The 17973-nt window shown below is 34.7% G+C and overlaps 1 protein-coding gene and 1 pseudogene across 13 annotated transcripts in view; one reads left to right on the forward strand and one right to left on the reverse strand.

The window, feature by feature from the left end:
• The window catches only part of CEP57L1 (centrosomal protein 57 like 1), a 77826-nt gene extending 60513 nt beyond the window's left edge, over nucleotides 1-17313 (forward strand). For 11 of the 13 annotated variants that reach the window (XM_081828773.1, XM_081828770.1, XM_081828779.1 and 8 more), the window contains 7 exons: nucleotides 5522-5638; nucleotides 9006-9083; nucleotides 10194-10283; nucleotides 13451-13528; nucleotides 13644-13888; nucleotides 14897-15041; nucleotides 16902-17313. In XM_081828773.1, the coding sequence (XP_081684899.1) occupies nucleotides 5522-5638; nucleotides 9006-9083; nucleotides 10194-10283; nucleotides 13451-13528; nucleotides 13644-13888; nucleotides 14897-15041; nucleotides 16902-17120 (972 nt within the window). In that variant the 3' untranslated portion in view covers nucleotides 17121-17313. Of the gene's footprint in view, nucleotides 1-5521; nucleotides 5639-9005; nucleotides 9084-10193; nucleotides 10284-13450; nucleotides 13529-13643; nucleotides 13889-14896; nucleotides 15042-15813; nucleotides 15933-16901 lie in introns of all 13 variants that reach the window. The other 2 variants (XR_014147889.1, XM_081828776.1) reach the window with 2 other exon arrangements.
• On the reverse strand, nucleotides 11576-12216 carry LOC102737753 (ubiquitin-conjugating enzyme E2 D3 pseudogene; annotated as a pseudogene).
• Nucleotides 17314-17973: the final 660 nt, after the last annotated feature.

Consider the following 17973-nt stretch of genomic DNA (forward strand, 5'->3'; position numbering starts at 1 on the left):
CTTGGGGCACCCAGGTGGCTCAGTTGGTAAGTGTCCAACTCTTTGTTTGAGCTCAGGTCATGATCTCAGGGTTATGAGATCTATCCCTTCATGGGGCTCCACGCTCAGCATAGAGTCTGCTTGAGATTCTCTCCTCTTCCCCCCCACCCCACCTTCCACTTACTCATTCATTCTCTTTGTCTCTCGAATAAATAAATAAATAAATAATTTTTTTTTTTTAGATTTTATTTATTTATTTGACAGAGAGAGACACAGCAAGAGAGGGAACACAGCAGGGGGAGTGAGAGAGGGAGAAGCAGGCTTCCCACGGAGCAGGGAGCCCAATGCGGGGCTTGATCCCAGGACCCTGGGATCATGACCTGAGCCAAAGGCAGACACTTAACGACTGATGCACCCAGGTGCCCCAATAAATAAAATCTTTAAAAATAAAATAAAATAATTTTCTTGTTATAATCAAGGACATAAAAGACAGGATTGGCATTTTCAGGAAAGCATTGGAAACCATAAAATGGCAGAGCAGATTTGAGAAAGAACCAAATAAAAATTGTGGAACTGAAAAATACAGTACCTGAAATTTAGAACTGAATGGATGGATCTAACAGATTGGAAGAGATAATTAGTGAACTGGAAGGCAAAGTCATCCAAATCAGCAAAGAGGCAAAATGAAAGTAAATTCAGAAAAGAGAGCAAGAGGCATAAGTTAGAGTGAGAAGGTCAAACTTAAGTGTTATTGGAGTTCCATTAGGAAAGGTGAAAAAATGGGACAGAAGCAATATTTGAAGACATAGTGACTGAGAATTTTCCAAAATGGGTTAAAAAATTCACACCACAGATTCAAGAAAACTAATTCCATAAAACCTATAAAACTAAATTAGGATAAATAAAAAGAAATATATACCTAGACACCTCATAATGAATAAGACAAGCATAAAATCTTAAAAGCTGGTGGGGAAAAAAAGATTACATTCAAAGGGACAACAATGAAAGTGACAGCTGACTTCTCAACTGAAAGTACTGAATTCAGAAGACAATGGATTGATATAGTTAAGTATTAAAAGAAAATACCTACCAATCTAAAAATCCTAAACCTGGGGAAAATATCCTTAAAAATAAAGATGAGGGGTGCCTGGGTGACTCAGTCAGTTAAGCGTCTGCCTTCAGCTCAGGTCATGATCCCAGGGTCCTGGAATCGAGCCCCGCAACTCCCTGCTCAGCGGGGAGTCTGCTTCTCCCTCTCCCTCTGCCCTGCCCCCCTGCTCTCTCTCTTTTGCACATGTGCACTCTCTCTCTCTCAAATAAATAAATAAAATCTTTAAAAAAAAAAAAAAGAAAGATTAAATAAAGACATTTAAAGACGAACAAAGACTGAGATCATTTGTTACCAGGAGATCCATTCTAAAAGAAATGCTAAAAGACATTATTCAGACAAAAGGAAAAGTATCTTAGATGGAAGGTCAGAGATGCAGGAAAGAAATAAGAGCAATGAAGATGGTGTGTGTGTGTATATATATATATGTAAATCTAAATGAGTATTGTATACAAAAATAGTAATGTTTTATGTGGTTTAAAGATATATAAAGGATTAAAATTAATGAGAACAATAGCTTATAAATTAGGAAGGGGTAAGTGTAGTTTAAAGTGTTGTAAGGTTTTGGGGTACCTGACTGGCTCAGTTGGAAGAGAAGGCAATTCTTGGTTGTGAGTTTGAGCCCTATGTTGGGTGTAGAGATTACTTAAAAATAAATAAAAACTGAAAAAAATTACTAAGTGTTGTAAGGTTTTTGCATTGTTTTGGAAATGGTTAACAGTAACAATCAATACTGGATTTTAATGGGTCAAGTATTTAATAGGTTTTTCCAGGAACTATAAAAGTTGACTGCAAAATTTATATGGAAAAGCAAAGGTCCAAGAATAGCAAAACTATTCTGAAGAATAAGGTCCTGCTCTACTACATATTGAAACAAATTGTAACTCTATCAAAATTAACATATCTGTATGGATAGACAAGCAGAATAAAGGAATAGAATATACTCAGAAACAAACTCACTTACATGGAAATAATATACAACAAGGATGCCATTGCAGATCAGTGGGGAAAAGATAGACTTCAATAAATGGTTTTAGGAGAATTGGTTGGCTATGTGAGGAAAAAAGAATGAAATTGGATCCCAATCTTACATCATACACAAAAATCAATTCTAGGTGGGTTAAAGATTTACATGTAAAAGGCAAAACTTTGTAATTTTTAAAAGCAAATGCAGAACAATGTCTTGATGACCTTGGCGTGGAGAACAGTTTCTTAAACAAGATATAAAAAGTAACAAAACAGTAGAGAAATGGGCCCAGTTATGATGAGGCATTTTGCAGGAAAAAAGAAATCACAAATGGTCATACATTTATAGAAGAATTATCATTCTCATTAGTAACTAGGAGAATGCAAATTAACAGCACAATAAGGTACTACTTCACATCCACCAGTTTGGAAAAAACGTATAAACCTGGTAATTCTGGGTTTTATAAATGAGGGTACAACAACCAGAAGAGCAACCACTTTATAAAGTTCATAAGATAAAATATAACTTACATTTTATCTTATAAAATAACCTAGAAATTCCTATCCTAGCTAAATATTGTAGATCAGTGACTTTTAACAGTTTTTTAAATGTTTTTTATTTAGGTATAGTTTACATATGGTCAAATGCGGAGATCTTAAGTGGAACGTTCAGTGATTATTGATAAATAAATATACTCATACAATCCATAGTATGGATCCAAATAACAGAAATTCTCTCATATCTCTGTCAAGATATTTCCTGCTCTCTCCCCACTTCCCGACAGGGCAACTACTATTCTGATTTATTTTACTTAGAGTTTTTCCCTGTCCTAGAATTTTATATATTTGGATCATAGAAAATGTACTCTCTTGTTTAGCATAAAGTTTTTTTAGATTAATCCATGTTGTATCAATAGTTTTTTTTACTTTTTATTGCTGTATATAATTTTATTATACAGATATGCCACGATTTGTTTATTTGTTTTTCATAAAATTAGTTGGGAAGAATCTTTCTTCTGTTTTCTGAAAGATTAGCATTATTTCTTCCTTAAGTGTGTGATAGAATTCAAATTTGATAGAAGCTATCTGGGACTGTAGTTTTCTCTGTGGACTGTTTTAGATTACGAATTCATTTTTTTTAACAGGTGTAGGCTACTTGGATTTTGTTTCTTTTTGTGTCTTTAGAGATGTCCCCCTTTCATTTCTGATACAGCTAATTTATAATTTTCCTCTTTTAAAAATTATTCCTCTACCTATCACTTTTATCAATTTTATTGATTTTTTTCAAAAAAGCACCTTTTTTATTTTTAAATTTTTTTATTATTTCCTTCTTAATTTATTTCTACTTTATTATTTCTTTCCTTCTACTTATATAGGGTTTAATTTGCTTTTCTCCCCCTAGCTTTGTATGTTGGAGTTCAGATTATTGATGTTAAAACTTTTATTCTTTCTTTTAAATGTTGCATTTAATGATGAAAGCTATCAAGTTCCCTATAAACTGCTTTACCTGCATCCCACAGATTTTGATATTTTGTATTTTCATTATCTTTCAGCTAAAAATATTTTCTAACTTCTCTAGTGATTTCTTTTTAAATTTTATTGACTTTTCCTCATCCTCTGTTACTTCTCTCCTCCTCCTCCTTCTTTTTAGTAGCTGCTGTACAGGTTAAAATATGTATTTTTAACTTACCCCACACCCTGCCATGAATTAGTATTAAAAACATTTCAATATAATGTACCATCCTCACTATAGTATGCTTCCACTTGTCCCCCTTTGTGCTACAACTTCCATACATTTAATTCTGCATTGTTGTAAAACCCACAAGACATCATAATTATTTCTGCTTTAAAGGTTAATTATCCTTTAAAGAAAACTTAAATAAGATGAAATATGTATCTATTCCCATTTTTACCATTTCCAATGTTTCTTATTTCTTTTTGTAGATTTGATTTTATGTCTGGTGTCATTTCCTTCAGGCCAAAGTACTTCCTTTACAAGTATGCTGGGAATTCTCTTAGCATACATTTTTCTGGAAAAGTCCTTATTTCACCATTATTGGGGAAGGATATTTTCAATGCATATAAAATTCTGGTTGACAGGTTTTTTCTCTCAGCACATTAAAGATGTGGTCAAAGTTGTCTTCTGGATTTAATAGTTTCTAATGATAATTCTTATCTTCATTCTCCTGTGCATAACGTATCATCATTTCTCAGGCTGCTTTTAAGGTTTTCCCTTTATCACTGGTTTTCAACAATTTGATAATGTTGTGCCCAAATGTGAGTTTTTTTTGTATTTATTCTGCCTTTTTAAAATTTATTATTATTATTCTTGAATCTGTCAATTAATATTTTTCATCAAATTTGGAACATTTTTAGCCATTATCCTTCAAATAATTATTCTTGTCTGACCTCCCTCTTCTCTCCGTGTGTAACGCCATTTGAATGTCAGACCACAGGTCACCAAGACTGTTTATTGTTTCAGTTTTTCGTTTTTTAATAGACTTTATTCTTTTTTTTTTTTTTAAATATTTTATTTATTTGACAGAGAGAGAGAGATAGAGAACACAAGCAGGGGGAGCAGCAGGCAGAGGGAGAGGGAAAAGCAGGCTCCCCGCTGAGCAGAGAGCCCGATGTGGGGCTCGATCCCAGGACCCCGGGATCATGACCTGAGCCGAAGGCAGACGCGCTTAACCGACTGAGCCACCCAGGCGCCCCTAGACTTTATTCTTTAGAGCAGTATTAAGTTTATAGAAAATTGAGCAGATAGTACAGAGAGTTCTCATATACTTCCTGCCCCCTCACAGTTGTCTCTATTATTAACACATTGCATTAGTGTGGTAATAAATACATTACAAAACTGCATATAGATATGAAAATATATTTATAACTTTCCTTTTCTCCAGTTTGTATGCTTTATTCCTCTCATAGTTGCTTTTCTATGTTATAATTAGAGGATAAGACAGTGTGTAGGTTTGGTCACCTTACAAATAACAGTTTATTTAATACAGGCTTCACTGATGATGTTTTCTTTAGTAGAAATGTTATATAAACATGCATAGAAGAGTTTGTTCCATTGATAAATATAGCTCATCTTTTTTTATAATTTGATTTTCTTGTTTTTTATTCATAAGCACCTAAAGCATATACATGTATATACATGTTTTTTTTTTTTTTTAAAGATTTTATTTATTTATTTGAGAGAGAGAATGAGAGAGAGAGCAGGAGAGGGAGGAGGGTCAGAGGGAGGAGCAGACTCCCTGCCGAGCAGGGAGCCTGATGCGGGACTCAATCCCGGGACTCCAGGATCATGGCCTGAGCCGAAGGCAGTCGCTTAACCAACTGAGCCACCCAGGTGCCCTATACATGTTTCTTATGACAGATTTATTGTGCTTTAATTCTCAGAAATTGTATTATTTTTGAGCATTGGCATCACTTGCCAAATTCAGGTTTTGTTTTTATCCTTTCCAGGCCCAGCTTCAAAGGGAAAAAGAACAAGATCATAGGAAGCTGCAAGCAAAACTTGAAAAACTTGATGTCTTAGAAAAAGAATGTTTTAAACTTACAACCACTCAGAAAACTGCTGAGGTAAGCTTCCACTTATTTTTTGAAGTGATGATGCCAGGAATAAATCTTTAGTGTTAAGCATTATTGGCCCTATATGTGAATATACAGTAAATCTGATTTATAAAACTTCTTTAACAGCTCTTAGTAATCCAGATATGAATTTCTACCTATGGAGATTAAAATTAATGTATTCTGTCATGGCACGAATGAGCTTGCCTTTTGATGTAAAATTGTAATTTTGGCTTCTTCTGAAATGGCAGAACATTTTCATTTGTCAGATAATTTGCCTAAAGGAAATTGAAGATTGTCTTTCACCACTTGTAGTTAAGTCTATCCTCAGTCCTCCTGAAATGCCCTTTCCTTTTTCCAACCAAATTTTATCCATTTCATAGGACTTTCTCCAGGTCCTGCTTTCTCTATGAAGCCTTCCTTGAGTTCTCCAACACTCAGGGAGCTCTCCCTTTGTAATGGTACTGTCCTCAAATTCTGAACCATACCATGGATATAAGATAAAATACTTATATGTATAAGTATATACATGGTCTGAGTCAAATTATGCTCATTGTTTTGTTGTTTGTTTCATGTATGTTACTATTGTTTCCTTAAGTACAGTATAAGCTCTTAAATAACAAGGAACATATCTTATGTTTCTTTTTTTTTTTCATTTTTTTACAAATTGAGATAAAATTGACATAGAACGTTGTATTAGTTTCAGGTGTACAACATAATGATTTGATATTTGTATTTTTTTGATATTTGTATATTTTACAAAATGATCACCACAGTAAGTCTAGTTAATATCCATTGCCATATGTTGTTACACAATTGTTTTTCTTTTTTTTTTAAGTTTTTATTTAAATTCCAGTTAGGGCACCTGGGTGGCTCAGTGGATTGAGTGTACAACTCTTGGTTTCAGCTCAGGTCATGATCTCAGGGTCATATGATCGAGCCCTGTATTGGGCTCAGAGCTCAGTGGGGAGTCTGGTTGGAATTCTCTTTCTCTCTCTCCCTCCCCACCCCTCCCCCTGCTCTCACTCTCTCTCTCAAATAAATAAATCTTAAAAATAAATAGAGCTTATGCTAAGTGAAATAAGTCAAGCAGAGAAAGTCAATTATCATATGGTTTCACTTATTTGTGGAACATAAGGAATAGCATGGAGGACATTAGGAGAAGGAAGGGAAAAATAAAGGGAGGGAATTAGAGGAGGAGACGAACCATGAGAGACTATGGACTCCGGGAAACAAACTGAGGGTTTTAGAGGGGGAAGGGGTGAGGGGGTGTGTTTGACCCAGTTATGGGTATTAAGGAATTGCATGGAGCACTGGGTGTTTTACACAAACAATGAATCATGGAACACTACATCAAAAACTAACGATGTACTGTATGGTGACTAACATAACATACATACATACATACATAAATGAATAAATTCCAGTTAACATACAGTGTAATATTAGTCTCATGTGTATAATATAGTGATTTCAAAGTTCCATGCATCATCTGGTGCTCATCACAACAAATGCACTCCTTAATCCCCATCACCTATTTAACTCATCCCCCCACCCACCTCCCTTCTGGTAACCATCAGTTTTTTCTCTATAGTTAAGAGTCTGTTTCTTGATCTGTCTCTCTCTTTTTCCCCTTTGCTCATTTGTCTCTTAAATTCCACATATGAGTGAAATCATATGGTATTTGTGTTGCTCTGGCTGACTTATTTTGCTTAGCATTATACTCTCTAGTGAAATTTCAGCTTTTTCTGCCTTGCAAAGTAAGGTTGGAAGTCACCCATCTACTTTTCTGTCTTGCAAAAATCGTTGCCACCTTTTCTCACGTTACCTTCTAGTGTATTTGTCCTTTGGTATTTAAAACTTTCTTATTCTATCCATGTCATTGCAAATGGCAAGATTTCATTCTTTTTTATGGCCAAGTAATGGTTCATTGAATAAATAGATATATTTATATATATCTATATATTTTAAATATATTTATATATACATATTTATATATGTACATACATATATATACATACATACATATAAATATATACATATACGTGGAGATATATATATATATATATACACACACACACATCTTTATCTGTTCATCAGTCGATGGACACTTGAGCTGTTTCCAGAGTTTGGCTATTGTAGATAATATTGCTATAAACATCAGGGTGCATGTATTCCTTTAAATTAGTATTTTTGTTTCCTTTGGGTAAATAACCTAGTTGTGTGATTGCTGGATCGTAGGGTACTTCTATTTTAAACTTTTTGAGGAACTTCTGTACTGATATCCACAGTGGCTACACCAGTTTGTATTCCCACCAACAGTGCACAAGGGTTCCCCTTTCTCGCCATCCCCATCCTCGCCAACATCTGTTGTTTCTCATGTTGTTGATTTTAGCCATTTTGACAGGTATGAAGTGATATCTCATTGTAGTTTTGATTTGTGTGTCCCTGATGATCAGTGATGTTGAGCATCTTTTCATGTGTCTGTTGGCCATCAGGATGTCTTCTTTGGAAAAATGTCTACCCATGTCTTCTGCCCCTTTTTCAATTGGATTATTTGTTTTGGGGGTGTTGAGTTGCATAAGTTCCTTATATTATTTTGGATACTAACCCTTTATCAGATATGTCATTTGGAAATATTTTCTTTCATTCTGTAGGTTGCCTTTTAGTTTTGTTGATTGTTTCCTTCACCGTGCAGAAGCTTTTTATTTTGATTTAGTCTATATCTCATGTTTCTTTTTTTTTTTATTAAGATTTTATTTATTTATTTGACAGAGAGAGACACAGAGAGAGGGAACACAAGCAGGGGTAGTGGGAGAGGGAGAAGCAGGCTTCCCGTGGAGCAAGGAGCCCAATGCAGGGCTCGATCCCAGGACCCTGAGATCACGACCTGAGCCGAAGGCAGACGCTTAACGACTGAGCCACCCGTGCGCTCCTATATCTTATATTTCTAATATGTCTTCCTCTCCCTTCCCTCCTCCAACAGCTGTACCCTTAATAATATGCACACAGTAGACATTGTGATTTGTCTGTGTTTTGAATGAAACATTAAGACCCAAGACTATGATCATTTGACCTTTTAGATTTAATACCCCCCAAAATTTCATCATTACGGTTTTGTTGCTAGAAGTTAATAATGTCTTTGCATGCACATTGTTTGCTTTCCCTTTGTTCTTCTTACATGTAATAGCAGGTAAAGAAGCATAGGAAGAAAGCCAAGAAAAATTGTAGCATCTTTTGCCATTTCTTTTTCTTACTTTCTGCTTTAGCTTGCTGAACTACTAAGAATCAAGACTCGAAGACTCTATGTGGAAAAAGAACAAAGACTATTTGGCTCTAGTTTTTATATAATAATCCCAGTTTTTTTGTTCTTTTGCAGGACAAGATTAAACATTTAGAGGAAAAACTTAAGGAAGAAGAACATCAGCGTAAGCTATTTCAAGACAAAGCATCTGAAGTAAATAGAGCATTATATCATTATCACAATAAACCATATGTTTTGGTTTTTTTTAAAGATTTTATTTATTTATTTGACAGAGAGAGAGACAGCGAGAGCAGGAACACAAGCAGGGGGAGTGGGAGAGGGAGAAGCAGGCTTCCTGCCGAGCAGGGAGCCCGATGTGGGACTCCATCCCAGGACCCTGGGATCATGACCTGAGCCGAAGGCAGACGCTTAACGACTGAGCCACCCAGGCGCCCCAAACCATATATGTTTTATTATAATTTGTTTTCATTATCTGTAGGCTATATTTTAGACTATAATTTCTGCTTCCTAGCTTGTTAGTTTTGGTCTCTTTTTGCTATAATAATGAGATTCTCAATAAGTCAGCCAGTATATTTATATACTTGGATGCACTGCCAAAAGAAGTCTTGTAGTCTTTTGAAATTCTGACATATATGTATATGAAATAATTCCTGGTCTAGATTGTTTTCAGTTTGATTGATATGTATGTATTAAATAATGCATTCTCTTATAAACAGAAAATGATTGCAATTACCAATAGACTTAGTTGGGCTTTCACATACAAAAAACAGTATTTAGGGTTTTCTTTTTTTTAAGATTTTATGTATTTATTTCAGAGAGAGAGAGTGAGAGGGAGAGAGAACATGAGAGGTGGGAGGGAGGAGCAGACTCCCTGCTGAGCAGGGAGCCTGATGTGGGACTCGATCCCATGACCTTGGGATCATGACTTGAGCCAAGGGTAGACACTTAACCTTAACGGACTGAGCCACCCAGGCGCCCTGGGGTTTTCTTTTCTTCCTCAAAAAGCACTTTTTAAAAAAGATTTTGTTTATTTATCTTAGAGAGAGAGAGAGAGCATGAGTGGGGGGAGGGGGCAGAGACAGAGAATCTCAAGCAGGCTCAGTACTGAGCACAGAGCCTGACATGGTGCTCGATCTCATGACCCTGAGGATCATGACCTAAGCCGGGCACTCAACCAACTGAGCCACCCAGGCGCCCCAAGCATTTTTGTCTTCATAAACTGAGACCTGATTTCTTATTATAATGTTTTTGAAGAAGTTTGTTAAAAATCAGTTGCATAAAGCTTTTTCTTTAATATTATAGCTTCAAACTGGACTTGAAATCAATAGAATTTTAATGTCTTCAGTATCAAATCCAAAACACTGCAAGGAGAAGAAGAAGAAGTCTTTGAAGGTATGCAGATACTTTATTCTTATTTGCTAATGCTTATTTCTTTACTCTTTTAATATTTATACCTATCCATTTCCAAAAAGAATTTAGAGAGATTTATAATAAAAGACATGCAATAATGCTATGAAATGCTGATAAAAACATAAGTTGAATGCTGATGGTTTTAGGTTTGAGGATAGAAAATTCCATAAAATCCAGGTTAAAGAAAGTATCAGCAGTTGAGCACAAAAACTAATTTTGAGTTTACTTGACAACCAAAGCAAAAAGGACCACATGACAGTCAGTATATTTGTGAAATAACAATAAGCATGCCAATTTTTCTAGAAAGATAGACATTTTCCTAGTACTAAACTCTTTTTTTTTCGATTTGTGCAACTTTATTGCAAGAAAAATATATAAGTTATTAGCAGAGCTCTTAGTTGATCACTTATGCATTGACAACTTGCATCATTTGTACATTAAACAGTGTATTGAAGATAGATTAACTATGAGCTCCGAGCCTTCTAATAATTTAAATTTAAATGAAAATTAAAAAAATATTTGAGACCCTGTTTTGGAATGCAAAGGGTATTTGACTTCCAGTTTCCATTCTCTGTAGAACAAGAACATATCATTCCTTTATTAACATGCATAAAATACATCATAGATTCTGTTCTGCTGATGCTATAAATTAACACCAATTCTCCAGTCATATCAGTTATGAGCATAAAGTGTATCATATAACTCAGATCTCTCTCAGTGGAAGGCTTAAGAAAGAATGGATGCTTGAATAATCTTGCTTCCTTTGTTGTGACAACTGAGCATCCATCTCAGTCCCCCTCAGATGATTTCTTCAGCATGTTAGAGCAGTGAGAAATGGTTTTAGTCTCATAACCAAGTTAGAGTGAAGACACTGGCCACATAATACACATGCTCCATTTTTTAAAAAATTCTGAATCTTGGGGTGCCTGGGTGTCTCAGTCGGTTGAGCATCAGACTCTTGATTTCATCTCAGGTCGTGATCTCAGGGTCGTGGAATGGAGCCCCACATTGGGTTCAGCGCTTGGTACAGTCTGCTTGAGATTCTCTCCCTCTCCCTCTGCACAGCCCCCTCTAAAATAAATAAATAAATAAAATCTTTTTAAAAAATTCTGAATCTTGGGCAACTATACTTTTATAAATACCTTGTAGTTTTTAAAAGCAGTTATTGTCCAAAACTGGAAGAAGTTAAGTCTTTGTCAGATGAACATGTGAATGAATGGAGGGAAATAAACAAAAAATAAAATTTTATTTTAGTTTGATAAGGGAGCAGCAGTCTGGTAAGAAAATTAAAAAAGGAACAGTAATTTAAATTTTATTCCAGCTATAATGCAGGTTATTGTGACCTTACAGTAGCATCACATGACATACTTCTGAGTCCATTTCCAAGATACTCTGTTGTACTTATCTCTGTCTGTTTTATAGACCTGTGCAATCTCTGGCGCTAGGGGGTCACATAGCAGTGAAAAAATGGATAAAAGAATTTTAGAAATAGTTAAAGCAACAGATCACTGTGATCTTAGAATATCAAGACAAATGCTACCATTACTGTTAATATTTGGCAGATAAATTCTTGTTGTAAATGCAGCCTCAGGTGGTTTGAAGTAGACTATATGAAAATGAATCGTCAAAAATAATACACCACCTTGATGTGGGCTGCCATTAGGTTCCATAACTGTGGCTTGCTAATGAAAGATATCATCCCCAACTGGACTTGCAAAATATTGTGCTGGAGGGTTATGGGCCAAATCACTAAGTTCCTTTTTAATCCATTTCAATGCCATGACCTGTCCTTTTCATTTGGCTCCTCACTCTCTCAGTGTGTGCTCAAAGGCTGCACAGGGAAGGACTGTCTCTTCGCCTCACACCAGCTCTGCCAAACACAGGCACAGAGGGTCAGGGCCTCCCTCAAGCTACCCCTAGTACTAAACTCTTATAGAAATGTATTCTGCAATATTTTATAAAAGAGACACTAAATGACACAACAGATGATAACAACACAATAGATCCTAGAAGCAGTTTTTTATAACTTAAGGTTACCAGACCTTATCTGTTAGAATGACAGTAGTATTTATCTATCAGTTAGATCTTCGGAACACAGAAACTCCTTTGATCGGAAAAGTAGTAATTACACACAGTTGAAAACTTAAATACTATCAATAAATACAGTGGAAAGGGGCACCTGGGTGGCTCAGTTGTTAAGTGTCTGCCTTCGGCTCAGGTCATGATCCCAGGGTCCTGGGATCGAGCCCCACATCGGGCTCCCTGCTCAGTGGGAAGCCTGCTTCTCCCTCTCCCACTCCCCCTGCTTGTGTTCCCCCTCTCGGTTTGTCTCTCTCTGTCAAAAAAAAAAAAAAAAAAAGTGAAAAATCAGTAACAACAACTCTGCAGATCAAAATAAATCCAAATCTAAAGCAAGGCCTTTAAGAATTCATAAGTGGCATTATTCTTAAGACTGAGAAGAAAAAAGATACCTATATATCTTGCTACTTCTTTTGATAAAGAATGAAAGTACTTACATACTCATTTGGTCCAGCTCATCTTGCTTTACTATCAGTGATTAAGCTGTAGTACATCCATAAGATGAAATACTACACAGAAATAAAAGAATGTGTTGGTATTTGCTGGATCCTGTTGAAGGAGATTTGGATTCATTTCATTTTTTACTATCACAAATAAAGCTGTTATGAACATTTGTGTGTAGGTTTTTGTGTGAACATTGGTTTTCATTTCCCTGGGATAAATGTCCAAGAGTGTAATTGCTGAATCATCATATGTACTTACCATATAAGTTCATGTTTAGTTTTACAAGAAACTGTCAAATTATTTTGTATTCCTACAAACCATGCATGAGTGATCTGGCTTCTCCACCTCTTTGCCAGCATTTGGTATTGTCACTGTTCTTTATTTTGGCCATTCGGATAGGTATATAGTGATATTTCATTGTAACTTGCATTTTCCTAATGGCTAATGATGTTGCAGATCTTTTTATGTGTTTATTGCCATCTATATGACCTCTTCAGTGAAATGTCTACCCACATTTTTTTTGCTTGTTTTCTAATCAGATTGTTTACTGTTGAATTTTGAGACTTCTTCATATCATAAATGTCTTTTAAAACAATTTTTGTTTACGTTTTTTGGTCAATATTTAGAAAACTAGATGTTTAAAGGGAGGACCACCTCAGCAAATTCATTCAGAGTTTGGATCACTGCCTGTTGTGGCTGAGAAGGTGAGAAAGGAAAAATGAAGATACTTGTTCAGACACACTCCTGCCTTGTTGTAAGTGCAATTTAAATGCCATGAGTCATTTGAAATTGTTCTTAGCTATTTCTTTTCCCCTAAAGTCCTCCAGTGCAAACTATCCTGTGAATGCAAGTATGCAAAGCCTCCTGCAGTTGATGCAACATTATGGGCCACATAACTGTCAGAAACTTACTGAAGTTACTGAGCCTCGATGTCTCTGCAAGCCTACTAGAACAACTTCCCAGGGTAAAGCTGAACCTTCTGATTCAAAAAATTCCATTTCTATTGGTGACAATTTGTCTGAACTTTTGATGGCAATGCAGGATGAACTGGACCAAATGAGTATGTAAGTATTTTCATTCTTTATCAGAACTAGTAAGATATATAGGTATCTTTTTTTCTTCTGTCTTAAGAACAATGCCACTCATGAATTCTTAAAGGCCTTGCTTAGATTTGGATTTATTTTGATCTGCAGAGTTGTTTTCACTGATATTTCACTGTATTTATTGATAGTATTTAAGTTTTCAACTGTGTGTAATTACTACTTTTCCAATCTAAGGAGTTTCTGTGCTCCCAAGATCTGACCTGATAGACAAATACTACTGTCATTCTAACAGATATAGTCTGGTGACCTTAAATTATAACTCACAAATGTTTTTATAAGAAAGATTCTCCTTTTGTTTTTTATAATTTTTTTAATTAAGTGAAATTTCATTAGACAAGTAGGAAATTTCTTTGTTTTAAACTCTGGCTGGTCTGCATTATAAGTTTTGAAGCATCCATAGTAAATAAGATTCTGAGTGGGATACATATTTTAAGCCCCAAGTTTAAATATATATTCAACAAAAATTCCAGAAAATATGAGATTTGGGTAGCCAACTAGTTGAACTAGGACATCTGTAGAAGATACAGCTGGTTCTCTTAACAGTATTCCTTAAAGTGGGCTATCACCAAATAGAGATTTCTTGGGCAAATATTTTTATAGGTGCAGTTCTTCCCAAACACCCTATATTAAGAATTCCAAAGTTGGAACTAAAAAGAGTCCTTTAATGCTTTTAGCTAAGGACATCAGAATATTTTATTACATTTACCTATGAACATCAAGAATTCAGACTTTATTTTAAGGTGTTTTAAGACCCTAAGTCTAAGTTATTTCTAAATTTATCTAATCTCAAATCATAAGAGCCTTTTATATTTACCATAGATTAATTAGATAACTGTACATAAAGAGACTGTCTTTGAAAATTAATATTTAAGTGACAAAAATTTATGATTGAACAGAATATTATTTAATTCTATCAAAGATATATAGTATAAACCATAACAGTGCTTGATATTTGCTTTTCTTTCATAGGGAGCATGAAGAACTACTGAATCAAATGAAGGAAACTGAAAGTCATTTGGTCTGTGAAGACATAGAATGTGAACTAGAACATTTAGTCAAGAAAATGGAAATTAAAGGAGAACAAATTTCCAAACTGTTGAAGCATCAAGACAATGTAAGAAGGCTTTAGTAAAAGATTTTAATAAAAAGATATATCTGGAGTCAGTGTTATATCTCTGTATGATCTTTCAAATTTAAGGTCTGTATGTGTGGCTTAGTGAAAAGATGACAGGAGTCCCTTAGGCCTGTTAAAGAGCCATCTGTCCCACTGGAATAACATTGCCTCCTACATAACTCTCCAAGATAATGTAAAGTAAGAGGAACAAGAAAGTTTAGTTATGTATTCGGAAATGGCCTTGGGAAAATTTTGAGGTAGACAGCCCTCCTGGTTACCCTTTTAACATTCTCTCCCTTTATCTCTCCCACCCCTAATCCTTTAATGAAGTCGCTTTTGTTGACAGGCCTCTACTTCAGTACCGTACATAAACCTGGCTCCTCAAGCAGTACTGTAATGCTAAAACTACTATTTCTACTTTCCCAGAACAAGCTATGCTGTGTTCTATTCCCTGGGGACCTGTGCTTAGCTGGCTATAGTGTGGTGGTAAGGGGGACTCTCTCGTTGCTTGTGAATTCTTAATAACTAAGAATCACATAACAATTTTGATATTTTAACAGAAGAATCATGGAATATTATAATATTTTATTCCAAGACAATGATTCCATAGGTTGAATAATTAGCACTATTAGACTGCTAGAGCAGAAGGCAGAGGGAGTCTTTCCAGGAACCTTCAAATCACATCATGTAGCTATCTGCCTATGGAATAATCAGCATTCATATAAGTTGGTGATATATTAACCTCACAATAAAGCCTTCCCCACTTTTATAGGAAAGTAATAAAGGATTCAGAATTTTACTGCCTTTATTCTTCTGTGACCAATAAAGAGAAAAAGAGGAAATGAAACTTTTGAAGCAAATATTTTCACTTTACTGGCTTTTAAGGCTCTAGTAAGTAAATTTTTTTGTATGATTGTGTTAGGGTGAAGATTATTTAACTTATACACTTCCTTAGAATTGCATAGGAGAAATTTGAAGGGAATAGAGAAATTTTCAGCCATATTTTTAATGCACATAAATTATATTTTGAAAAATATTATTTATGTTCTATAATAACCATAGCAGTATAAATTTTCAAGCATTTTATCATGATAAATTTAATCTCTGCAATTAAAATGGCCTTGGACAAATACCAGGTTCTTAGCCAATGTCTGGATCAGCTCTACAAATTAGGCCTATGCATAAGTGAAATAGACTAAGTAATGGACTAAGCTTGGCAGAAATGGGTTTTGGCAAGTTGATAGGTTTTATTTTGTTTAATTCTTTCTACCCAACTGTTATCAGATACTACTGAATGAAACTTTTTTTTTTGTACTGGCATTCAGTAGTACTTTAAATTCAGGAATACTTTTCAGTAAAATATATATATACACATTCAACTCTATAAATTCATTGCTCATTCCTAGCACCAGATCTTTGCTTTTCTGTTAATACCACCTGAAAGGTCCTTTTTCTCTTGTCTCTATTCTTCAGTTTTTACTCATTTCATATCCTTTATAAATCTTCCTCTCAGCTTTTCATTGATCTTCTCAGCCCATATTAATCTTGTCCTGCTTTAGTCTTCTCAAATAAACACCTTTTGTCCTACTCAGTTATCGCAGCCTAAATTATTCTCTAGTTGTCACGTATATGCTTTTCTTTCACTAATAAGAGCAATAAGCTTTATGAGAGCAAGGATTGTTTTATTCATGATATTTTTACCTAATTAGCATGGCGTTAGGCATATACAGGTATTCAATAAAGACTTAATGAACTTTTTAAATTTCATGTAATCTTTATAACATCAATCCAATCCATCTATTTTAGGGTATGCTTTTAATATCTTTTTTTACTAAAATGTTAGATGTTTTTTCTTTCCAGGTCCGTAAACTGCAGCAAAAAGTTCAAAACTCAAAGATGAGTGAAGCTTCGGGTATTCAGCGAGAAGAGAGCAACCTTAAAGGATCAAAGAACATAAAAAATAGTCCCAGAAAATGTTTGCTAACTAACTCTCTTCAGAAGAACAGCAATTTTCATCCAGTACAAGTCCATAATCTTCAAATGAAATTGAGAAGAGATGATATCATGTGGGAACAGTAACACAATAGTCAAACTGTCACCTTAAATGAACTCTGTCAGTGAGATCTTGAATTGTCTAAAGTGGTTTTAATATACCTTTATGAAATTCTGAGTTATGTTTCTAGTCCCTATAATGTGTCAAGTTGTAGTATTTTTAAATTAATGCCTAATGACCTCCTAAGAGTCAAAATGAATGACTGCGTTTTTTCTCTTACTGACTGAAATACCTAATCTGTTCATGTTTTAGACACATTGTTCACTTTGCAGATCTCTTAAGCTAAGTCTAAGAAATTATAGTGGATTGGTGATATTTAAAATTGAGTTAAATTTTGAGATGCAAGTACCATTCCACTTTTTCATTTAGTAGGCTTGTAACCTTAAGAACCAATGTAAAATGAACACAGTAATGAAAGGTCTTTTACCTTTCATGGTGCTTCCTCCCTATCTTATTTTAGAGCTATGAAATGTTTTTCATTTTTGGACATTTAAGAGCTCTGTAAAGAGGCCTTTAGCCCGAGTTTTTATGTGACAATTTCAAATAGGAACTCGTAGTTACTTAATTTTTAGATGATAGTAACTCAAGTACAGAAGCCTTTTTCTGCAATTCCTGTTCTCTTTTACAAATCCAGGGCTGCTTTTAAACATGAGTGACTTATCTTATTCCTTTATAACTATAACTTTTGATGAGTTTTAGTCTTTGCATTATATATATATTCATCAGTATAAATTGAGAATGTGAATATCCAGTACCCACTTTTATAGCAAAGTATAGGAAAAATAAATTGGACATCTTATTATTACCTATCCAGTAAAAATTCAGAGGAATATGATACTTTTTAAAATATTTTTAAATCAGTGACGTCATAAGCAATTT

Source organism: Leptonychotes weddellii, chromosome 8 (genome assembly GCF_054177405.1).
Source record: "Leptonychotes weddellii isolate Sample4059 chromosome 8, ASM5417740v2, whole genome shotgun sequence".
NCBI lineage: Eukaryota > Metazoa > Chordata > Mammalia > Carnivora > Phocidae > Leptonychotes > Leptonychotes weddellii.